This window comes from Leptosomus discolor, chromosome 13 (assembly GCF_034619465.1).
Source record: "Leptosomus discolor isolate bLepDis1 chromosome 13, bLepDis1.hap2, whole genome shotgun sequence".
Taxonomy (NCBI): domain Eukaryota; kingdom Metazoa; phylum Chordata; class Aves; order Leptosomiformes; family Leptosomidae; genus Leptosomus; species Leptosomus discolor.
Genome location: NC_141403.1, coordinates 10,024,023 through 10,049,872, shown reverse-complemented (window position 1 = coordinate 10,049,872; position 25,850 = coordinate 10,024,023). Strand labels below are relative to the sequence as shown.

The window sequence follows — 25,850 nt, the reverse complement described above, 5'->3', positions numbered from 1 at the left end:
AACTAGTCGAAGTTATCCGTGGTACATTAGGGTGTTACGGCTTGCTGTTTGAAACACCTGCTCCATAAAAAAATCAGCTTATTGTCAGGTTATTTTCTCCACTTACCTTTGCAGAAATAAGCAAGTCTTTTTGGGGGGTTCATTTGCTTAATCCCTCGATGGTTAAAGAAAACCCATGCCATTGAAAGTACCGCACCAGTTTGCGGTGGTGTGAACGGGAGAGGCGCTCCAGAGAATCTCCAGCTCCAAATGGGGCATTAATTGTAAATGGTGCGTGAGAGAACACTCTGTGTAGCTGTAATCTTTCTCTGTTATGTGGTGTAGAGAAAGTGGGAGTCAGTCTCTCATGAGCCATGTTTGAGGGATTCAGGTTGCCGAGGTGGTAGCCAGAAACATGCTGCTGCTTTGTTACATCTCTGTTTCACACAACTCGATACAGCTGGGAGTTCTGCCAGTGCATGACAGCGTTTCTATTATGAGCTTCTCTTATCACGCTTTTAAACCTTATGCTTCGAATGTGACATTAAAAGGTCACAGACCAAAAGTTGTTTTTATTATTTTGAATAGTTGCTTAGAAATATGATTTAATCTCATTTAAGACTATTTTCTGCGGTACAAAGGATATGGTGAATTTTGAAAAGTTACATGACGTTGGTAAAAATTATTAATATAATGAATGAATGTGAATATATTTTTTTATTATCTGAAGTTCCCAGTAAATTATTGTGCTTGTTTGATTTTACATTTAATATGAACTAAAAAATGAACACAGCTATGCAGACTAAAATTGTTTAATTGATGCAGAAACTGGAGGATGAGATTGCCTCTTGAGGAATTTGTCTTCCAGAATTAAGTCTTGGTAGGAAAGAAAACTCTACCAGGCCTGTAGTCAGCTGTGTGAGGATAACTTTCTAAATATTGAATGCAGAGCTCCTTCTATGTTTTGTTTGTGGGGATTTGTTAGTACATATGCTGTATGTGAAGACTTAATACTTTCTGGGGTTTTTCTCTGGGTCAGACTACCATAAGAGCAAGTGATTTCTTTCAGAGTTTCATGTTGCCTTAAAAAGAGATGCTCCTCTTGGATGATTAATGCTGGGGAGTCGTAGGCTGTTTTCTTTCCTGTTCTTTAGCTATTGCTATTCTATTGAGCCATCATACCTCATACATTCAAGAGATAAAGTAATAAATTTTAATTCCTCTATTTAGGTGTGCCCAAGTAGGACAGAAAATGACCGAGTAGCTGTTTTGAAACTACTGTAGCACCTTCAGATATTAAAGGCTGCGATATGCTCGTTCTGCTAAAAGAGCAGAAAGGCCTTGCCTAGTTAAAGGAATGTAGGCTAGCCCCCCGCCCCCAGCTTGGTTGTGGTGACACTGGTGAGCAGATACGGATTTGGACTCCCTCGAGCAGTGTTTGATTTCAGTTGTCACGGTCAGACTTCTCGGGAACTAAAGGAGCTCTTTCCTGCGAGTCACTGCTTTAGCGTGGGGCAGCTGCCTGCCTGGGCCCTTCCGTTCTGGGTCACCGTTTTCAGGCACTTCTTATCCTGCTTGTGGGTGCTCGTCACAAGCCTTGCTTCGAAAAGCAGAGCTTCTCGCTTGTGGCCATGAATGAAGACCAAAAAAATAATTTGAGCATTAATTAGTTCGTTGGGGGTTTTTTTTTGACTCTTAAGAGTGAAAAGAGAAATACATGAAACAACAGGTTACTTTCTGTAGCTCAGGCTGAAATGTCTTTTTTTTTTTTTTTTTTTCACCCTTAGATTCACAGGCCGTTGTAAAGAAAGGGTTGGGGGTTTTGTTGTTTGGTGGGTTTTGTGGTAAGGACGGTAAGACATATTCTTCCAGTTTCTATGGTTCCCTTTGGTGTCCGAATCTTTTCAAAGGAAATATGCTGCTGTACTCCATGTTATCTTTTATAAAGATAATTGCCCAAGAGTCTTATTCTTGACTTAGTGCAAGAACAGGGACATCTGTATGGTACTTCACATGCTTACAGAAGAGTCATCTAAAGCCTGCGGTCTTTTGTGAGTGTTTTTTTTTGTTTTTAGTCCCAGGTTCTGACAGGATAGAGTGATATAAATAGTTGTAAATTGGTATTTATAACTTCAATTTTTTTTTTTAATTTTTTTTAGATTCAGGTTTCCATTCTTGAGATTTAATTCTTCAGTAAATATACTTACTTTGGTTTATGTCTTTACGTCTTGCTTGGTCCAAATTTTGAAAAAAAATTAGAATGATGACTGACTACCATGCATAAAGTTAAGTCTATAAAATTTAATTTTTATAGAACTAAGCCATGGAAGAAGTTGGAGAGCGATATTTGTAATACCTTGATTGCCTCCTGGATTCAATCTGTCATTTTTAAACCTTTGGGCTATCCGGTGAAAAATTAAAGAGAATGGCTGGTCACTCAAGTAGAGAGGTTCCGGACATCCACGTACAAGGATGTGGAACATCATGGACTTGGAAGTTTCCTCAGAATTATCATTGATACTTTCACTATGTGCTGTAAGAAAAACATGTTGAAATGTGTTAAATGTCTCTGCCATGAACTCCTCTCTCTTGAATGTTTCATTAACCTGCACCTAATATTATAGTCTGCATGTGCCACATGTTCACTTAATTTTATGTCCTGACAATCTGTCTTCACCCTTAGCCCACTTTTTTGCTTCTCCTTCCAACACAAACAAAGGTTTGTTCTGATTAGAAGTGGGGGAAGTTTCTCCCTCTCCCACTTTAAAGCTTACCAATAATTGATGATTCTCATTGCTTGCTCATTCTGTTGTGCTTTTCCCTGAAAGGAAAAGTTGAAATGTTAGTCAGTAATAACTGTAAAACTGTGGATGTTAATTAAAAACCAAAACAAAACAAAAAAACAACAAACAAAGCAAAATAATAACAATAAAACCCAAACAGAATGAAAAACCACACAGAAACAAGAAGGAAAAAAAGGGGAGCATTAATAGTGGCTTACATGTGTTTTACAAACACCAGTTAGGTGAGTGGGTCTCATAGCCCGAGGTCGTAGCTCCTGGTATCGGAGAGTTTAGAAGTGACGAGCTCTTCCTTCGCTGCTCTGCCCATCTCTACTGCAGCTGCCTTTAGCCTGCTTTAGATATTCTGTGGGACAATACATGCACCCTTTGCATTGGCCACCTATTCCTTTTCATCTCGTGTTCTGTATATCCTCAGGTTTGGAATGAATTCCTGAGGATCAAGTGTACGTGTCGTAGAAAATAATGATTGAGAAGCATGTTAAAAAACCCCAACAAGCAATCAAGCTGCCAAACAGCCCCCCACCCGCCCCCGGTAATTAGAGTCATCACTTCTAAGCAAAATCCAAGTTCTGCATGGGAGAATAAATGTTATCCTTAACAGTATGTCTGTGACAAGCTTGTTTAAATACTATTTGCTTTTCAATGTTACTCTCGGCTATCAGTTGCAAGCTTTCAAATTTGAACATGATCGTTAAAAAAAAAAAAAAGGCAGGCAAATTGGGTGAGTTGAAGTAGTGGAGGATTACTGTTATGACTTTTCTCAAGGTAAATGCTACAGCAAGGAAATGGAACATAAATAGGTTTGGGTTTAGGACTAGGAAGAAGGGAAAGCAAAGCTGCCGCCTTTTTCTAAGGTTTTTGGCATAATATTGTGCATGTTTATTGTCCAAGTTACAGTCTGTACTTTGAAAGATTCGACTTCCTTAACATCTTTCTATTTCCTGATTAGCATTCCTTAAAGACTGCTGTCTGTGACATGAGATGTCTTGCACAGATCCTCCTGGTACAGTTTCCTCTTTCCACCTAACTGCTGTCTCTTTTTTTTTTTTTTTCCTCTCCTCTCTCTCTCTTTCCTCTATTCTTGTGTAGGCCTGACCAAAGATGGCAGTAATGAAAATATTGATTCCCTTGAGGAAGTCCTTAATATTTTAGCAGAGGAAAGCTCTGATTGGTTTTATGGCTTTCTCTCATTTCTCTATGATGTATTGACTCCTTTTGAAATACTAGAAGAAGAAGAGAGCGAAGCTGCAGATGATGTTGATGGTACGTCACAGAATGAAGGGGTTCAGGGAAAAAAGACTTGTGTTATTTTGGATTTACAGAACCAGTGACCGAGAGACTGATTTGATTTGCTTTCAAGTGTCCATGAAATCATCAGTCTTAATATACAGGAATTTATGGCATTGAGGGGATGCTCCCAATGGACGCTGTAACGATTGAACTACAGGCAGCCGTGCAATGTAGTTTCTCTGGCCGAAAGCCTTGCGATGACTTTTCCCGTTTTTGTGACAGGATGACAAATACTACACAGTTGTGTAAATATGTAGAATAAACCATGTATCTGCGGTTGTGTAGCTGGCTTCTGTGTGTGCTTCAGTTTGTGCATTTTGTGCACAAAACCTACAAAGCTGCGTGTAATAACCTCTGCTGTTAACACAGGAACATTTGTCTTTCTAGCAAACGTTAACTGAAGTGTTTTGTAACGGCTTTGATTGTAAAGTATTCTAGCATGACTGCATTATGTAAATGCGTATTTCTATGTTAATCCTTAATATAGACATGACAATGATAATTCTCTTGTGAAATATAATTTTAATAAATAATTTATTTTGTGATTCACTGATTTCTCAGATAGATTCTTTTTACCTGTTCAAATAAAAGCACTTCATTTAAAAGTGCTTGAAAATTTTACAGAAACATTTATTTCCAGGTTAGCTAACATTTGTTGTAGTCAGAAGATGCAATGTCATTATATGGTTTATTCCCACTGATTTGTCTGGTTTCAAACTAAGTTTTCAGTCATTTTTTGATTATAACAATCACACCACAAGGGCTGTTCTAAATTTGGATGAGTTTTTTTAAGGTGGGCCATTTATGGAAGTGGGAAGCTGTGATTATGTATTTCTAATGTAATACTGAATATATTAAAGACTAATTGGAAATTAGATCTTAATGTCTTCTATTCCTTGCCAAATTCAAGAACTTAATGCAGTTTTACGAATTTTAATCCTTTTCCTGTGAAACTGTTTTATGACAGTTGTTCCAAAAATACTTTCCTTGCACATGAAGTCTCTCTGCTCTCATGAAGGTATTGGTCTGGAAAGGGCAGTTTGTAAATGTGTTCTGCGGTCTGTGCCGAGTACTGAAAGCTGAGACTGAGCTGTCACTTCAGTACATGAATGGTGTGCTCAAGCAGATTATTGTTAAAATTATATGAAATAGTTTATTGCAATGCCTGCTGTGCTTAAGTTTGCATCTGTTTCCCATATAAAGTTACACTCAGGTTTTAACACTAGTGGATGCAGGCTGAAGTTTTGACCTGATTTTCGATTAAATGCGTTTTCACTTGCTTTGGCATGGCAATTTTAAAGCAATTTAACATGCCTCTTTCAAAAAAATGTTCATGAAATCATCCAACTCAAGGTTCTACTCAATCTTTAAAAGGTAATTTTAAAAAAAAGTGTTACTGTTAAGCAAGGGAAGTGTTTAAAAAAAAAAACCAACAACCCACAAAACCCCCCGAAGTTGTGACGTGTTAATACTGCCGCTTAAGATTTGCGAATGAAATAGAGCCACAAGAACGTTAGTCATGTTTTCTTCCAAATATTAGAGGATTAGGGTATAAGAAAGTTAATAATATGTAAGTGTAATTGTTTTTAGGATGAGAAATATGAAGCATAAGGTAAAGAAAATAAAAAACCCTGGGAAAATAAATGCTAGTAGATCTCTGCAATATTACTGCGACGTTTCTTAGCAAGAGGAAGAAACTTGAAAAGTATCTGGGACATAGGAAATAAGCAGGCTTGGTTTGTTTGATTTGGGTTTCTTTCTCTTTTAATTTTAGAAGGAGACTTGAATTAGAAATGAGAATTTCATCACTGTTGTGGGATAATGTCTCTCAGTATGAATTAGAAAAATTGTCCTGGAACGTTGAATTCTACTGTGGATGCTTCAGTGACGGAGCTAGATAGCCAAAAAGAGGAGGAAAACATCTACTGAGAACTGTGTCGCGAAGTTTATCCCAAATGGTTAAAATGCACATTGATAATCTGGTGAAGTTTCAAGTGAGATAAATAGATTGCTTGAACCACGAGGAAGCTGCAGGCACTGAGACACGTGGTGGTTACGTCCATAAACAATAAATTGGTTTAACTTGGGCCACAGAGGTGAAATACAGGCCAAGAAAGCTCTGATTTGTTATCAGGGACATTCATTGTTGATTTTAAGTGTGGGAAGTCTGCTCAAAACGAGTTGTAGTAGGAGTAAAGAACTTGTAGGAGGAGAAAATTGCGGGGGGGGGGGGGGGGCATGGAGAGACGTGGGAGAAATATTAACAGTAAATAACTCTCTAGAGTGTTTAGTTTCCAGAATATAGGGGATTTTTTTCAGAAGTGTTCACTCTTGCCTGGTGGTGTTCCTGTTGAGTTGAACCTTCCCCGAGGGAGCAGAGCTGTCACAGCTCTCCTGGTTTGGAGTAGTAGAGTTGGGTTTTAACGTATTGCATTAATTGTGATTGCAAGCAGGACTTGGCTAGTAAGGGTGGTTGGAAGAGTCTTCAGCTGTATCAACATGGCATTTTAAAAAAATGTTCTACCTGCAGTGTTTGGTTTGAGAATTTAAAATAGGAGCAGGTTAGTAGCAAACCATGTTTTTAATGAGGAAAATATATTGTTTAAGTGATAGGAACTTGCTGGGTTTTGAGACTAGTAAAGAATGAAAATTTAGTGATTTTATGTGAAATTGGACGTGGAGCTTTCTTAGCTGCCCTCATATTCTTTACAGGTCATTTATATTAAAATTTACAGAGCTCTAGAATTAAATATCTGTGACAAAGAGGCTCAGGGGCTGGAGCAGCTCCTCTGTGAGGACAGGCTGAGAGAGTTGGGGGGTGTTCAGCCTGGGGAAGAGAAGGCTCCGGGGAGACCTTAGAGCGGCCTTCAGTGCTGAAAGGGGGCTGCAGGAAAGGTGGGGGGGACTCTTGATCAGGGGTGTGGTGATGGGATGAGGGGTGATGGTTTCAAACTGCAAGAGGGGAGAGTGAGATGAGATCTGAGGCAGAAATTCTTCCCTGTGAGGGCGGTGAGGCCCTGGCACAGGCTGCCCAGAGCAGCTGTGGCTGCCCCCTCCCTGGCAGTGCTCAAGGCCAGGCTGGATGGGGCTGGGAGCAACCTGGTCTGGTGGGAGGTGTCCCTGCCCATGGCAGGGGGGTGGAACTGGGTGAGCTTTAAGGTCCCTTCCAGCCCAAACCGTTCTGGCATTCTGTGATAAGACTGAAGTCTTCCAGTTCAGCCAGCGTTTTTAGAAATACGTGAGATGTTTTGCTTTGCGTTTTCTCGTGTTGGTAAATGTTTGATGTTTTAACACCAGTCTTCAGCAGAAGTTTACAACCTTCAAACAAAATACTCTGTTAACCTTTGTAGCATAAGCTCTTGCTTGCTTTGTTGTGTTGCTAATGTAAAGAAATTGTAGGGAAAAGCCCCTTAATGCCCCTATGTCTGAACTGGCTGAGAACTTATAGAAGGTTTGAACCCCAGATTTCTGTGACCACCTTCAACAACGTTTAGTTTGAAAGTAAGACAGTGTTTTATATGGGGGGAAAAAATCATATTGCTCTTAATATACAGAATAACTTAGAACTGAAAAGAATAAATAGAAAATTGTTTGCCTATCCGTTGAAATTCTTACTGTAACAGCTTTTTGCCAGTACTTCCCCCCCGCCCCCAATGAACTTTTTTGAAAGCATTTTCAAGTCGGTCACTCTTGGCATCTGTTTCCAGGTCAGTGAATAAGGCTTACCACCTGTAGGTTTGGCTTTATGGTAATTCTGCATTAGTAGTTAGTCTCAATTGAGTGGCCTTAGAAGAAATTGAATTTTTATGCGAGTTGTTCATACAGGTTACAGTTGGGTGGAGGGGTAGAAGAAGAATGCATTGAAGCAGTAGAAGGATTTTCATTTCATTTTATCATCAGGTGGGGGAAAACCACCACTGATACTGTAAACCTGATTTGAGAGCTAGGGAAAGCTGTTGCGTACATCGCAGTCATTTTGGACAGATGCGTGCTGGTCTCCCTGTTCGTGCCATGAGTGAAGCAGCTATCACAGTGACGGCACAGCAGCGTGCAGGACCTAAATACTGTCTCTCTCACGGTCAGGTAGGATGGATTCCTCAGGGTGAGGCTATAAAGGCAAGACTTGCTTGTTGGTTTCTTACATCTTCTCACGCAAGACGCAACATACGCATCTGTGACTTCAGGAAAGAAAATGCTTTCTGCCTCGTGTCTCTGGTTTGGATTTTCTTCTAAAATTAGGCACTTAAATAAGCAAGAGATATTAAAGCAACTTCCTGAGAATTTATTTAGAGTATTTTAATTTTTATTATTTTTTTTTATGCTATTGTATGCATTAAAAAAAGCTGTCTTGCACTGGGGAGGGTTACTGGCTTTGGCGTGCCCGGCGCTCTGTGTGCAGGTCACGAGTTCCGTTTCAGGTAAGTGGGTGCCAGCTTTCTGTCAGCAAGCTGTTCGTTTAGCAGAAGGCCTTGTGTATCCAACATAGCATATTAGAAATGCAGCAGGACAGTAATAATTAGGTGCAGGTGCATATGCAAACCATCGTAGCTTTTTCTGACCTGCAGTCCTTCTGGAGAAGGAAAACAAAAAGGAGAGAAAAAAGGTTCATAACTGTCTTGGCTTACAGATTTGTACTTCCTTTTCTAGTTCTGCAATTTTAACACCTTTTGCTAATTTTCTGTGTGGTGAGGGAGGTTTTTTGGTGGCACCTCCTGAATTAAGGCAAGAGTCTGAAGACAAGCCCTAATGTTAAAAGCTTGACTCCACCTGTTCTGTTGCCCAGGCCTTGCGCAGGTTGCAGAAGGGCAGCAAGTTGTGCGTCAGCTGCGCCGGCTGCCCTGGCCCTGGGCTCTCCATGGGAAAGGCGAGGCTGCCATGTCCTTTTCCACACAGAAGCAGATACCTCACCTACCTCACATTTGTTGCAGGATGCTGCGGGTTAAAAGGGTTTCTGCAGGTAGATGTTGTGGTGAAATCGATTTATAGGCATTTTTTCATGTAGCAAAGCCTTTTGTATAGTAAGGCTGTTAAAGTTTTCAGTATTATTCAATGAATAATATACAATTTGCCTATGCAAGAATAAACTTCAGGTCCCTCAATATATTGTTAAGTTTGAGGGTGGTATCTGTCAACAGCTGTGAAACTGCTCAAGATGACAGAGTGGTTTGTGTTAGCTGTTGTTTTTGGTTTCAAAGGTTATCTTTCTGAGTAAAAATAGTATTTGAGTATTTTTCTTTCAGATATTAAAGTTGTGCTTTCACTTGAGTGTTCTTTTTGTGGAGGTTGCTCTTGAAGATTTTTATGAGGAAAAACTAGAGGAAACGGCTGGATTTTGTTGCAGTAGTAGAATGCTTTCTGATATTCCAAGTTTCAGAGAATGTTACGATACCAAGTTACCTACCATTAAGCATTATGTAAAAATAGCTACTTCAACAGGAATATTTAATTTTTAGTATGACTGTTTAAAGCAGTTCTTTGGAAAATATTGGAAACCTGTCCAGCTGTGGTAACTTCAAACTCTGCTTTTTAATTCACTGGCTCCAACAGCAGCCGTTTCTGACGTTCCATCATAACCACACACATGAATCTAAATTCTGTATTTCTTTGTGTGTTGCCAGCACTGGGCCTGCACAGTGTAGGACTGAGTGGAAAAAAGAAGGAACTTAAAAACTACCTCAAAAAAAGTGTGGAGACACTGGAACTGGAACTTAGAATAAAGGTCCCAAGCTTAGCACCGTGGGTCGTGGAACTCTGGCCTCTGGGTCGTGACGGAGGCTGGAGGAGCCCAGGCCTGTGCCAGGGGGTTACTCGGGTGCCAGGTCGTACCGCGTGCCCTGGACGTGGCTGACTTGGCCAAGTGAAGTGTTTTGCTCCCGTGTCTTGCTTCAGCCGGTTCAGGTGGACAAATGAGACTTCCCTGACTGTAGCCACGGTGGGGACCCGCTGCAGGTGGGACCAAGGTGCATCAGGTTTCTGTCTTGTGATCGTTGCGTACTATTACCATTTTGAAATATATTCTTGTACATACTTGTCATGTAAATGAGCCCATTCATAAAATGTTAAACTATAGATGATTTATGGAATTATGACATGCCATGAGAATTTGCTGAGAATCTTAACACTATTCATGGTATAAAAGCCGATTGAAACAAATAACTGCTTATCTGAGTATTTAATGAGTGAGAGATCAATAATCAGTGAACAAGGTATTTTGTCATCTTTCTGTGTGGTGCATATACTTATTTTATTTAAAAATAATTACAAATATCTGCATGATCATTTTTGTATATACAGGTCTTTGTAGAATTTTCTGATTCTGCTGTCAAGACATGCTTTTAAGAGTCCTAAATATCCAGTAATATTTATTTTTACTATGACAAGAAGGGAGAGCTGGAAATTTAAATATGACTTCGTGCAACTTTGCTGAGAACCTTTTATTATTTACGTTTTCATTGATGCTGTAGTATAACAAAGCTGGAGTATATTCTTCCTTTTGTATGACAAAATTGTTTACTTCCACACACTGCTTAAAAGTAATGAGGTTGAATAATTAATTTAGTCAAGTTAGAATTCTGGACTTTGGCAATGATGGTAATCTGGGAGGGATGAGCTTCGAAAGACTTTTGTATCCCAGGTAGAGTTTGTAAGGAAATTGATTTAAAAACTGTATTTTTACCTGCCTAACCCATTTTAAAAGAAATTTTAGCCATAATGTCAATGCTTGATACTTTGAGAACATGTAAGAGAGAAATTAGCCAGAAGCTGATTGCGGTGGCTTTAATGGCTATATTCTTTAAATATATGAATGTTTTTTAGTGTAGAATGTGGGAGGGTCTGCTTGTTTTGGTTTTTTAAAGATATTTTTTTTGAGGCATATTGATGCAGTTATTAGTTGTTTTCTGGAAACCTGAGCTGGAGTTTCAGATGTCCAGTGTAGGTGCTTTGTATGTCTGAATGAGCAGCTTGATGTTGAGACATGGGAATATCCCTTCTAATTTAGTAAGATTGTTTACGAGTTTTAAACATATATTTACCATAACTTTTCATCACTTTCTACTTGGTTTTTGGGTAGCAGTGCACGTGATTTTTGTGGTTAAGGTAGTTATGTTTATGGGATTTAGGTCTTAATCCAGCAGCATGATGGTGATAATCCAGTCTCTTCTTTATGATATTAGAAAGATGAGGCTAATTATTACTTGTGTTTTGGAGAAAGCTTTTGCCTTCATGCCTCTTGTGGAAGTGGATATGAAGCACAATCAAGAAACTGAATGACCTCAGTTTCTGTTAGCTACAGTGGGGAAAGAGGGCAGCGCCGGGCTTTGGACAGAGTAAGGTTTATTTTTTAAATAAAAGTCTTAATGCTCTTAAATAGTCTTAAGTAAAGCAGGAGGTATTTTAACTGAAATGAAATATCAACTGTTTTTTCAAGTATGAGCTACCTTTGCCAAAACAGGTATTTTCCATTGGATAAAGAAACACAGATTGAAATTCACTATAAGAAAATAATTTATATAGTACACAGTACAGATGTGCTTGAAGATCTTTTGAGTTAATGCGTTTATTAAATATTTACAAAAATGTATAGAAGTATAACGTAGTGGGTTTGAGGGAGAACAGACACAATACCTGGCAGAGAAATCCGCCAGGATGTTATTATAAGTACGTGGCATCACGCTGGCTGGAGAGAGCTGGGCTGGCTCTAAGGAGTAAAGCAGCGTCTCAAGTCGTGTGCATCTGGTCATATGGTCCTTTTCTTGGATTGATTAGTCTTTCCCCTCAGAACTTGTGGTGGTCTTGATGCTTTATTCTTCGGGAGGTAACGGGGCGTGTCTCTCCGTAGCGTTCCGGTGTGCTGTGTACAGGTAACTGCTTACAGGGCAGGGCAGATTAGAAAATTTTGTGTCGTGTTTGTTGAACGTTGCAGGTATGTTCATAACCTCTTTCCATTTTGCAACAAATCAGGTGAGGAGCCAGGAGGGGTAGCCAAGAAAAAAACTAAAGTCAAAGGTATTTTCAATGTTTGGTTTTTTGTTTTTTTTTTTTTCTTGTGGAACTTTCTGCAGATAACGATGTCTGAAATGCATGCGCATTGCAAGTACAGACTGCAGGTCATAATCGTGTTTACTAATACTAGCTGCGTTGGCTAAGTGTTGTCTAATGTGTGGCAAACCGTTATCCCCCCCATTTTTCAGAAGTTGGGGATTTTTTACTACCAATTTTAATTTAGCGGCCATGCGAGTGCTTTCCTAGCTAGAGAGTGTATTTCATTTGTACACATTTTTTTACGACAGTTGTCTTGTCTGGATTATAAGCAGTTTATGACAACTTGATATTCTGGATGTTTAAGAACAAGGTCTGATGCATATGCAGATTTTGCTCTGCGTGAAATCCTCCTTTAGTTATCTTTCAAGACCTCATGATAGCATTACTATATCGTAATTGGACTCGAGCATGTAAATTTCTTCTGAAGTCTGTACTTAAGTAGTTTCATCAGTTTCTTTCTTACGGGAGGATAAATTGAGGTAAAGTTCAATAACTTCCCATTTAATATTATTCGCATGAGTGATTGCAGTGATGATACTTAGAAATTTTCCAAAAGCTTAACGTAGGATAGCTTGCAGCCAGTTATTTATTCATAATTCCATTGCCGTATGAACAGGACATAATGGTCTGAACGTGTTCAGTGCAGCAGAGGGATGACAAAAGCTAATTAGGCTCAGCAGAAGTACCAGATGTACTTCAGGGGCTCAGCTTCTTACACGTGCTCAGTGATCCCCACTCAGCGTGGCGCTCTGTAAAGAACAGTCCCTTTGTTGCAGTAAGGACACTGAGACTCCAGCGGGTTTTTTCCAGCGGTGTGTGAAAAATGCACGCTGCTGGTAATGCCACGTGTCGGTAGGGAAACGGCGCGTTTGCCGAGGGAAGCTCTGCTGCTCACAGGAATGTGACTTTTCTTTGCATCTTGCATGGAAGTGGGAATTTTTAGCGTTTGTTCCATGTTGTGCTTGGCTTGACGTGGTTGAAAATTGTGTGTCTCCAAGAATGTAATAAATGTCATTTAACAGCTCATTGCTGAGCTCGGGAATGTTTTCAGTGTTTGGTATGAGAGTGAAGAAACGGTACAATATATTTCAAATGCTTTATGCTGAAAAACAGTTGGAAGGAAACATGATGTAACTCCTTTTAGAGCGAGCTGTGTGGTTGCATGGCTCACTCCACAGTGGTGTTGCACCATGCTTAGAGGCAGATGTTACAGGAGGGATGTTGTCCCTTGCCTGCATTTTCCTGAACAGACTGCAGTTTCTCTCAGAAGTCTGACTAAAAATGGAGCTGTTGTGTTTTATATAGAAAGCCTTTATTGCTTTTTAAATAATGTGCGAGTTTTAATTTTAAAACTAAATACAATACAGAGATTTAATGGAAAAATTTGTAAATTTTACTGAGTTAATAATTCTTTGTTCTGGAGAATGCTGCCAGTACTGACAGGTTTTTTCGAGACTGTGGGCAAAGTGGAAGTAAACACTGAACATTTACCTTTCAAGGATGCTGTTCTGACCTTGTCATGTGTTATCTAGATACCACGTTACAGCCAAATGTGAATGGAAATAAGCACAAGAGCTACAACTCCAGAAGTAAAAAACCCAAGAAAATGTTATTAGTAGCACTACATATGAAGAAGCAAAGCTTGGAAGAATTAATTTACAATTGTTACCTTGTTTTCACTGCGTATGGTCGAACCAAGTTAACTTTTTTGAAGTTGGTTTAATTCGCCAGGACATTGCAGTTTCTTCTCAATTACTGTGTACTTGGTTTTGTAAAACACCTACTTCAGATACTGATTTAAGCATTGGCTTAATCTGAGGTACCAATCAGTAAAATGTGGTAGTTGCAACACTTCCATTTGTAGTTTTAGAAAGTTGAGAAGAATGGGAAAAACACGTCTGTTGGTGATGCTCTTGCGTTTGCAGATCCTACAGTTGGCACGCTGCTGCCCGAGACTCGAAAAGCGTTGTGATTCACTGCTCACAGGCAAGGCTGGCTTAGCATTCTGCAGAAGTTAGGTCGCAGTAGGCTGCTGGGGGCTTGGTTTTCCTGAGATTACGGCTTCCTTGGGATGCTGCTGCAGCAGGCTGAGGGGACTGGCTGGCTGCATGGTGTGAGGTACTGCTGAAAGCCCAAACTAATTTGTTTCAATTGCTTGAAGCTTTGATAGTTAATTACATCAGTTTAAATTGGCATCTAACATTAAGTAAGAATTTGTTCAAAGCTTTTAGATAGCTGTTCGTAAGATGTTTCCTGATCTAAGAATAGTTCTCTTACTGAACATTTCCTCTTTTTTAAATGAAAAACTAAAAAGTAAAAGAAGCTATTAAAGAACCGCTCAGGAAATTAAGGGAGAAGCAGGAATCCAAGAAGGAGGAGATCAAAGATGAGGAAGAAAAAAAGAAAGCCAGGAAAGGAAAAGATGCTACTGACCGAAAGGACAAGAAAGCTGTTGATATGAATAAATTAAAGAAAGATTCAGACAAGGCGAAAAGAGTCAGAGGAAAGGAAAAAGGCGTAGACAAAAATGTAAAATCCAAGGAGACTACAAAAAAACCAGCCAGTGAAAAGGATGGTACTATTCAGGTGGGTAAAGACAAAGAAACCAAAAAGGTAGTTAAAAACCCATCCAAGGAAGACAAGAAAGAAAAGAAATGAATAGAGTTCTGGTGCTGCTAATGAGGAACAGACCTCGAGAGTGAGAAACTCAGCTTGTTTAATGAATGTGCTAAACACGGCAATAAAACGATAATGTTTTCTGGAAATAAGTGTGAACAAAGGCTATATATAATAATTCTTTGGAAACTGCTGAGCGTGTGCTGGCATTGTAAACAGAAAGCAAAAACGTCTGCTGTGACACTGGGGTATGTACATGTAAGTGTGCCTGGCTGACCCTGTGGGCTGAACACGGCCATGTCGGGTGATGCCAGTTGCTTCAAGCATACTCTGAATCGGTTTGTTGGGTTTGGGGTTTTTTTTCCTCCTTTCTTTGTTTCTGTGTATTAAAATGCTATTTTCTTGATGTGGGGATGAAAGTGTAATGCTGTATATGAGATGCGAGTTTAAAAGCAATATTAAGAGGTTTGCCTGGACACACAGGGTGGAAACACACAAAATCTTGCTGTTTCACAAAAATAGCTGAGAGGAGCGTTAATGGGGTGTATTGTCATGGGAACCCAGCAAATAAATGTGAATTATTCCCTACTAAACTTTTTTCCCCTAACTAGACTGAGAAAACTATTTTATACACAAACACTCAACTCTGGTTTAGTGTTGTGTTTGTTTATGAGACTTGGGTGAATACTCAGCCAAAACCTTGCAGCACTTTTGTTGGTTGATCCTGTGACAATCTGTTCTGCTTTTCTTCCTTCCTTTTTCCCTTCCTTCTGTCCTTTATTTATTTGTTTATTAGCTATCTTCAGGGCTGAAAACTTGATTCATTGTCACTTTTCAGTTAACTGTGTCCTGATTTTTCCGAGTTTTCCAAGCTTCTGGTCATGAACACTCCTGAAATTCAGGCCACCTATTTCCCCGTTGGTGGGTGGTGTTGGATTCCAGTGATATGCTACCACCGCCGTGTTCTGGTTGAACTTGATTAGAGAACAGCTTATGTATTTTTGCCGCTATTATTTTCTTCAAACACCACTTCTCAAGTACATGACGCGTCTGTAAGTGATCTCCTGTGTTAGTTTGCTCTTACGGCTTCTGTACTTTTAGCACCGAGGAATGATTTATCCAGGTGTCTCATTGGAATAAACAAAATTACAAAACATCTCTGCAGAGGTATTTCCATATGTTATTGACTCTGTACTTGCTTTCAAGTTTATATGGGAAAGGAATATTTTCAAATTTTACTAGGTAAATAATATCACTTAGTATATTGAAGTGTTAATTGCACAATAAAATTACACAAGATTCAGAACAAAATTTGTAGTGAAAGTTGAAGATTTGTTATTGTTATACTGCAGTATTATTTTAAAGAAAAACAAAGCTAAGGAGTGAAATTGAGCATTAGTATATGCAGGTGGGTGGTGGTGTAAGATTGGAGTCCTGAAGGTTGGTTCTGTTCATGGCTTTGCTTAAATTTTGTGTATAACAGCTGGCAATACACTGATCTCAGCCTGGCGGTACAGCACATACATGTCTTTGTAAGAGGCTTTGATCCCTACAGGTGTAAGATGTGGTAAAATATCTGATTATTTTTTCTAGAGGAAATTTATGAAAAATAGTTCAAATGAAAGCTGTAGAAAATAGTACAGTAGCTCAAGATTCTGGCTGTGATAATTAACAGAGGTGATATACTGAGCTGTTTCCTAAATATTCATGTGAAGACGGAGGGAAAAGACATGTGTTACAAACATTATAGTGCTCGGCAAAAAACGTGACAGAATGACGATCTAATAAATGCACGTGCACAATGAGCATTCTCTGCTGGGTGTCGGTGGTGGTAGACATGTTTATTCATCTTTGCTCTGATAGGTGTGAAGGTACATGCTCGACAGAGGAGCACTCAAATCACACTTCTCAAACGGTGGCACAGGGGTATTGTGCACATCAATTTTTATTTTCCTCCCTAATGTGACAGAAGTTGTAACTGTCCGGGAGTGAAGTTTGGGATGAGTTGCCTTTCTGATTAACATGTTATTGTATCTGTGACCCAAAGTTCATCTAGTTCTAAAAAAGTTTGTGGTTTCTTTTTTCCCAAGGAATGTTTTATTTGTGCAGCACTCCAGGCTGTACAGATAGCCACACAATAAAATGAGATTTTTTTCCCCAGTGATCTGTTGTGCTGTTGTATATCTGTGCGATATTAGTGTCGTTCAGCTTAACGTGGCAAGTTACCACATAAGCTCAAAAAGTGTCTCACGAGTAAAAACTGCGTGCAACTTTATTTTAATAATAAGCATGAGATAAAATAGGATCTTGCAAAAAGTAAATGACTTAACGTATTACATACTCGACAGGGTCAGTGCTAAACACATGCCTAAAAGCCTGACAGCAAAGCTGAGCAGCGCGCCGGCACACCACCGGGCTCGTGGCTGGGAGCTGTGGGCGCGCGTGGGGGGCTTGAGTCCGCGCGTGGTTCGTGAGGCAGGGCCAGTGGTTATCCGGAGGTGGAGCTGTGGGTTATCGGAGGGCGCAAGGGCTGGCGCAGGGAGGGCTGCAGGTGAGGGTGCGAGCTGGGTGTGCGAGAGCGGGTTGGTGCGTCTGCGCTGCCAGGCACTGCGGTGCGACGGCGGTGGATGGAAGGAGCGGGCCTGTCTCCACGGGCAGTTAAAGGTGACCATAGCAGGAAGTAACTTCTTGCTCTCGTAGCCATTAACATTACTGCAGGAAAAGATGAGTGTTAGTCTTAATAATATTTTTTAGTATTTCAGGTGTTTTTTAATGACCCAGAAGAAAACTGGCAAAAAATGAAGCGTGAATTTGGCTTTTTTCTTCTAGCTTCTGCCCTTGACTCCACAGTAGCGGACTCCTAGCTGCAGTACTTATAGATACGGCCTTGTATACTTACCTTCTTCTAATTTAGATAATATAAAAAGGTGTAAGTAGAATGAATTATGTTATTCCTGTTCCCATCACTGACATAGGGTAATGGAATAAATACATGTTTTTCTCACAATACATAAAATAATAAAATCTCCCTAGTTTACACAAAGTTATTTTCAGGTGTACAAGTCCTATTTGTATTGAGATATGTTTGACTCCAGTAGTTTTTTTAAAAACTTTATTGGCTTGAAATACACTACTTACATTGTTCGCTTGAAGTTACTTTTACAAGATTGATAGCAGTGCAGGAGTGTTATAGTGTAGCTTCTGCTTTCTTAAATATTATTTTTCTGTTGATTTCCGTGCGTACAGCTCTTGAGAAACTAGTTTGTTTTGGGCAGTGTGCGTGTGTGTATTTAAGAAGGTAGTTTTATCTAAATCCATCATACTTAAATATGAACCTGGGAAGAAATGGTGTAGGACTATAGGAGAATTCCATTTGGAAGGGATTTCAGGAGATCCTTGTTCTCCAAACAGGGCTGTCTCAGCGGGGTGCCCAGGTGACACTGGCCATTACCCAGCGTGGTCTGTACAGCCCCCAAGAGGGCAATGCCCAACGTCTCTGCATGGCCTGTTCCACAGGTGTCACTGCCCTCATGGCGGTTGGGGGTGTAAGTTTTCTCTGAAAACTGTTCTGAACCTCTCTTGTGTAAGTCTTGCTTGACTCATTCCTGGAGGATGGACGGGAGGAGAATAAGGCTAATACCAGTACATTCCTTCTTTGGGATGTGGTGTCTTAAGATGTGGCGTAATCTTCAGGGCTGTGAATTATCTTTCTCTTTTGCCATGGTGTGAGCATTCCTGTTACTGGCTGCTTCCTTTTCATTGTGTTTTGATGCAGAAGGACTGTGTTACAAGTATTAAGCATCTTGGTGGTGAAATTCCATCAGTCATGCTTTTTCTGTAGTAATTTAGTTGTCAAAAGGAACTGGAGATTTAGATTACTTCATCTTGAAGAAGCTACAGTTCTCTTCATCAGATCTTCTGAGATTTAACATAGGAATCTAAAATACCTCTTCTCATTCTGCACAGGATTTTGTACAGTTCGAATTAGTTTTTCATAAAACTGTAAAATTGACTATATGAAGCACTTTTTGCCCAAAGAAGAAACAGTGAGAAAAACCCACTGCCTATTTTTCTTTTGGATGCTGAAAGGTGTTGAGAATAGCATAGTCATTTGTTCAGTTACTTTGAAATAAAGGCAAGTGCTTACTTACTTCTGTCCTTTTTTTCCCCTCATTATGTGTTTGTCTTCAGAATACATTTGTTTGCTCTCTGAATACACTTCTTCAGTCTGTGTCTTATGTCACTGTATTTCAGGACAGCCCTGTGATGGTGATTAATTGTTTGAATACGTTTTGAAGAGTTTAACGTTAGTTAATTTAATTGAAACAACTTTCTTAGTTTGTAATTGAATCAGATCAAAAAGAGCATAAAGTTAACTTTATAACTGAAAAATGCAGGCCTTAAAGAAAGATCTGTCCCAGCACAGCCAACACCACCAGAACCTGAGGAGCCCGCCCAGCCTGCTGAGGAGTCGCGTGGGGAATCAGGTATGGCCTGTCCTCAACCGTGGGTGAGACAAAAGAGGGGGTGCTTCATTTGAATGAGAATTCCATTTCCTTAGCATGCAAATCATTGTGGTATTTCTTTGGGTAGAAAAGAAATCGTCCATTTTATGTGTTGCGTATGCACTACAGTTTATTTAACAGGAATTGCTGCTGGTAACTCTCTATTAAATCACTGACCATGGAAAGTTTATCATTTAAATGCACAGAAGGCACTCTTGTCGGCTCTCGTGGTTACCATTGGCACCACGTCGCATCAGAATAACTTCCTGCTGGTTTACAGTTGTGGTTTTGATAAGTATGCAACAGTATACCCAGTTAGAGTAACGGCAGATTCTCCACCTTAAAAAACCAACCAACCAACCAACCCCCCACCCCAAAGAAAACAAACTCCCAGAAACCAAAAAACCCAAACAGAAACTCCCAACAACCAACTTCATAATTAATCAAATATTCACTATTCCACTAAAGCAAATAGTATATCATAAATACAATACATACAGCTTCTCCTGTTGAAAAAAAAAATCATTTAAACATTTTAAAAGCGCCATAGTATTAGTAAAATTTCTTAGGTATAAGAGGAATTAAAGAAAAAATATTTTTACACATCAGATTTTGGACATGTGATTTGCATTTTTGTGTTACTCAGAGTACATATTTTTTCCTGTTCCTTGGAGAGGCTTGTCCTACTTGGTGTTTGTGTGAATCTAACACAATAACCCACAAATGTGGAATATATACTCAATAAAATGGAATGTAGAATTTGTTTTAAAAGACTTGCATTACTTACGTTATTTTTTACAAAGATATATGAAGTTAAGATGTTGTTTCCTTTTTTTTTTTTTTTTTTTTTCCCCCATAATGGGCACCATTTTGGATCTTTATTTGAAAACTGCAGCTGCGGTTTGGTTTTGTGCTGTTGGGTTTATCAATGCTGATTTCGAGCTGTTTATCTGAAGGCAGCACTTCATACAAATTCCTGTCATGTCCTGGGCTGGTGTGTTAGATGACAATCACTTGTCCCTGAAATCAGTTTGTCATTTATTCTGCTGCGAATTACCAGGAGAAGACCTTGGTACTGTAATGTTAGTATCTATTTTCTCTGCTTATAAATCCAACAAAACCCTACTCTGCCTGTGGGATTTTGTTGTCAAACATGACATGTGAGTGCTGCTGCCTAAATTGTAGGAAAGTAATGGATGAAAGTGTTAGTAAGGTAATTAGTTAGAAGAGAATTCCTGGTTTGACTAGCAATCTGAGGTTATTAATGTTACTGCCACTGAGAAAAATAGAGGTGCAGAAAATGCAGCGTAGATAAGTTCTTCTAATGCCTGTTCAGAATGCATCTGAAGTGATTGGTGCATGTTGGGGAGTGAGCAAAACCAAATTGTTTTTGTAGTGGTGTGAATTGCAGAGGTTCACCAAGTCAATCTCTGTGGAACTTTATGGAGGCCACTAAAAGCTGCAAACCTTGAGCTCATGTTTAGACTTTGCCTTTGCACTTACCGTCCCTGCAATTTGTAATCCTTTCAGAGCACCAGAACGCTGACACAGAGGTGGAGGAGGAAACTCAGTCTGTTCTTCACGAAACTCTCCGTTCCCAGCCGGGTAATGCCTTAACACTTAGGAATCACTGAGGAGTTTAGAAATGCTGCCGTAGGCTAGGCGGACCTCAGAGTGGTTTTGGGATGCACTTACAGTACTTTTGCCTGCACAAAACATTCTAATCAGCGGATGTGTCGTTTTCAAGAAAATTCAGAAAGTTCAGTCACCAAATCCTAAAACGGTGGCCTCTTACCCAGGGGTGGTTGGCAGCAATAGGTGAAATCAGTCAGTTGACAAAAACTCCCTCAATGCTGAGCAGAGCGCGAGGGCGGGTGACCGGAGGCGCCGGTGCTGCGGGCGAAGGCAGCCCTGGCCGGCTGGTGCAGATACGGTGGGTTTGCACTGCTGGAGGTGCAGAGGAGCCGTCTGTCCCCTCCCCGTCCCCGTTGGGACTGGTTGGAAAACACGAAGGGTGTGCTGAAGACTGAGTATTTGCTCGTAATAGAGTTTACCAAAGAGTATGTGTTCGCTAACAGTCTATGTTGTTGATTAGGGGAGAGGCATGAAGATGTAGATGAAAGTATAAATGACCAGTGGCAAGTGAAGGAGGAAATACATGGAGAAGCTTTTGAAGCTCCTACGACAGCTGACTTGCTCAGAGAATTAGAGAATGAAGTGCCAGAAGCATATGAGACACCAGACTCGGTTCAGAAAGGTATCTGAATGACTAAATATATTTAAAATTAAATTCTGCCCAAAATAAGGACAAATGGAAATATATCTCATTAAAAACTCGTCTTCTAATTTCTACTTGTAGTAGACACTTAGCAAATGTCAACCACAGCGAGTATTATTTAGCAAATAAATATTTTTTCTTTTTAAATCAAAATGGGATATTTTAATGCCATGAGTTCTGGAATCCAGGTAACTATATATTATTGTTTAATTACTGCGATATTGGCTTTTAACCAAACAAGCTAATGTGTGCTCCAGGTTTGCATATCTCCCCCAACAGAGGGACTTCTATGGTGTGTGTATTGAGTCTGCTTCTGGGCTTTCTTGTCTGTTAAACTAAATTTTAAGAGTTTATTAGCACAGCCTGTTGTGGACAGACTTGTTCTCTCTGTGCTTTCCTTCTAATGCGGCTCTCTAAGAGAACGTTATGCATGAACTGCATTGTAAGTCCTGCTGGGAACATAACGTCATGTGAAGGAGATGCTCATGTCCTGCCGCCTTCAGGCCCTGATGGCATGATGAAAGTTGTTTGTAATCAAAATATTAAAGCAGAATCATATGATCTGAATCAACTTAGAGAAAAAGATTTCTGAATGCTTTCTATATGCACCACTGAAAATGCTGCACATATCTTACTACCTTTTGACACACTCATGTGATGGATGTCATCTAGAAGTTGTGACTGCTGGAAGTGCACTGTGGTTCTTTCTTCACACCTGGCGCAGTTCTTTTCAGTCGGGTCTGTTACACCTCCTAGTTTCTGTATCTCTTTTGTTCATCCACAGTGCAGGTTAGAGAAGGGGAATAGAGGAGGTCCAGGTACTTTAAATCTTTAAAATTACTATTAAGAAGGCAAAGAGTGGCTATGTTCTACTTTCTTCACATTTAACCTGAAATTGCTGTGGAGAGTCATCTTTTTTTGAACAAATGTGTATAGAGCTTATGTGTGAATGTACAGTCTTGGTATTATGTATAAGGATGAAATGATAAACTTTATTCTTTCAAGCTATATACCTATTTTGCTGGCATTAGAAGAAATTTTCTTAGAATTTCTGCTTAGAATTTTGACTGTCCTTATGCAATAGTCTGTTATGGTGTTTATGGTATCATGTGTTGATTTCAAAAATTCTAAAATTTCTAAATACATGTTTGTGTCTCAGATGCTGATCTTTTCGCAGATGATCTTGGAGCAGTGGAGCCTGAGCCATATGAAGCTCCAGGTGTGATTTTGTTTCTTCAGACTCTAATATTTGTTTTCTATCTAAATGTAGCAAATTATATGAGAAAGCAAAATAGAATAGGTTAGACTGGTTTAGGAATATGTAATTTTGCATTACTTTTTCTCCAAAAAAGACTTGAATACTTTTACTTTGACTGAGATGACTGTACTGTATTTACTACTGCAAATGGTTCTTAAAAAGAATGGGTGATAGGTGTAGAAGCTTTTCTTTCATTGGTACAAAAACTTCATTTTTACTTTTCTGTGTGTTCCTGGCTGTTGTGTATGATTGAGATCTGGATAGGCGAGAGATCTGTCGCAAGAGAGCGCAGTCTAAGAAAGTGAGAATGAGATTTATTGCTTATATTCCTGTCTTCATACAGTCTACAGTGCTAAGGTTCCTCTGCCTGTTACTCTTGGCATTAGTCAGAAGCTTGTGTGTCACATGGAACCTGTCACCTTTCAGAAGCATCCAGTTTGTCACCTCTCCTTCAGGACAGGTTGTTTCTCTATGACCCAGTACGCTGTCGGAGAGGAGTCAGCACCAAGGACTTCATTCTGAGCTGTCCTTGCACTGTCTGCACACCCTCATTCATCTTCAAAGCTCTCTGAAATTTTTCCTGGACTAATCCATTAGCTTATAGTCACCTTCATATTGTGCTCGATGGCATGTACAACGGCATTAGCTCACCTTTCCCGTTACGAAGAAACATGAGGTGGATATTACAGTTTCCCTGCTCTCTGATAAGTATTTTCTGCTGGATGTAATAGTGCTTGTTTGTAGTACAGGCAGCCTCTTCCACGGACATTAGGCATTGCTTTCTGTTTGGACTAGGCTTCTTGTTTTTGGCTCAGTGTTAGTTCTGGACTTTACAGTCCTGTTTGATGCCAAATATGACAGAAAAATAATTTTATTTGTTTGATATGGCTAGAGCTGCTTATTCCGATCTTTGTGGGAGATTACGCTTTCCGGTTATTGATTTAGAATCCAAGCTGAGATGCTTCCAAAGAAAAAGGATAGTTACTTTGCCTTCAGTACCTTGTGTTGTAGGGTGTACTATACTAAGTATGTTAATAACATTGCCAAGAATTGTAGTCACAGAGGAAACAAGGCAATCCACATGTGTAGTTAGGCAGTGAAAAAGAGTAAATTGCTCTCAGTCTGTGATGCCAGAAGCAAACATACATATTTCTCAAGGTCTGGTTTCTGGCTCTTATCTTGTCTTCTGTAGGTCATCACCAGTGGTCTCCTGCACATTAGTAAAGCAGCCACTTTAGACCTTTGAGGCTAGGAGAAGATTACAGTTTTTGTTAGTATCAGAAGAACTGTTTAAAAATCTTGATGGCAACTGTGACTCTCGTGGATCTAGCTTTGATACAGAGAGTATAACAGAAGGCTAGAGGAGAGAGTGGCCCCACTCCTTCCATTTGATTGCCATGGGTCAAGTTGCAGGTGCCTGTTTGTGTGGTTTTCATTTGTCAGCTGTCAGCTAAGGGGCTACATTTAGCTGTTGACAGACACGCTGCGGATTCAAGTTAAAAGAGTCGAGTATTAAAACATTTCATATTTTTCATGTCAAAAATTTCATTTAATATTTTATTTACAGTTTCATATGAAGATGATATGAGTGTGGAAAAGACAGTAAGTGATCCGGAAGCTCCAGGTTTGTAAATTTTCATGACTTCAGCTTATAATAGAATCACTTACACTTTTTTAAACATGCTTCAAAGTAATGTGTCATATTGACTGTTTCATTGTAGTTTTATGTTCAAATAGTTTCTCGAGTAGTTTCAGATAAGCCTGATTTTCGTGGCTGTGTTACTGTTACGTTTGTGAACACCACGCTGCACAAATCCAATCCGCAAGCACTCACATAAATGTCTGGTGGTCAGGAGGCTTCCAGTCGAATCGATGGGCTGTCAAAGACCTACTTCTGTTCCCTGTTTTAAGCCTAAGCACAGATATGCATGAACTTACTGCGTGGTGTGTTTTACAATCCAGCTGTCACTGTCAAATGAAACATTGTAGGATTAAGTCAGTGTGTTTAGTTCTGTTATTCTTGAGCTAAATATGGGACAGTTTTAACTTATTTTGTGCTGTTTAGCTCTTGTGTGCCAATTTGATTCAAATATAAAATATAAAATATTTTTGTTTAAGGTGATTCTGAGGTAACGCTGGAAGATGCAGTGGAACATTACACAGGTACAGCCAATATCTTATTTCTTTTTATTGAAGTTTCATGGAATTCTGGCCCCAATCCAAGACCAAAAAAACCCCAAACAATGACCAAAAATTGGAGCTCATAGATAGCATCAGTTCCTTAGTAAGTTATTACCTCTACATTTTTATTTACATTCTGAAAAAACGCAAAGACCTACATGAATACTGTTTTGCTGTAATGTCAACCAATTGGGCAGAATAGTATTTTGAGGGTTAAATTTCCAGGAAAATGGGCGTTTGTATTTTAAATTGCATAGGAGTGTTTCTGTGGATAAAAAATAATTTGAATTTGCCAAAGATGTTGAGGTTAGTGTGATAAGTGTCAGGAAAGAAATAGTATCTCTAAAAGATGTTTTTTTTTTAAAAAAGCGAGGAAGCCTTAACAAGCGGATTCCAAAATTCCACTGTAAAATTTTGCTGTGTATAGAAATGATTTATGAGTATTTCCGTGCTGAATTGCGGGTAATTTGTAGATGAGTGATGAGTTCATGAATTGTATAAGAAAAGACTACTGATGGTGCTTTAACTTTTTTAAGTCTGTGTTGTGATACCAGAAAATGATTCAGTTCTTTTCACAGGATCTTTTAGACATCTTCCCCTCTGTTGGAATGCTTATTAACTTTAATACAGTATGATATACTATCGTTCTGAATGTCTTTTTTGTTCTGAATAAACTTGACACTGTACTATTTGTGTCTATTTATTGTTCTAAAGATCCGTGAACTTTCATAGTGATTTTTTTTTTTTTTTTTAAACAGAGGATGGGGTGCATGGCGATTATAATGGAGACCATGGTATGGCCACTGCTGTGTTTAGTGAAATGACAGTATCGAAGTCTTTCATTAATATGAAAGTGGAATTACTTTGTGTTAATTTTCTGTGATGTCACGTTATTT

At 39.4% G+C, this 25,850-nt stretch overlaps 1 protein-coding gene across 3 annotated transcripts in view; it reads left to right on the top strand.

Annotated features, from left to right (window-relative positions):
* The window catches only part of ASPH (aspartate beta-hydroxylase), a 98,963-nt gene that overhangs the window by 20,402 nt on the left and 52,711 nt on the right, over positions 1 to 25,850 (top strand). For 2 of the 3 annotated variants that reach the window (XM_086472622.1, XM_086472623.1), the window contains exon 5: positions 3,873 to 4,114. In XM_086472622.1, the coding sequence (XP_086328748.1) occupies positions 3,873 to 4,114 (242 nt within the window). Of the gene's footprint in view, positions 1 to 3,872; positions 4,115 to 19,129; positions 19,220 to 20,767; positions 20,843 to 21,332; positions 21,495 to 22,674; positions 22,735 to 24,340; positions 24,398 to 24,891; positions 24,937 to 25,712; positions 25,749 to 25,850 lie in introns of those variants that run through there. The other variant, XM_086472621.1, reaches the window with a different exon arrangement.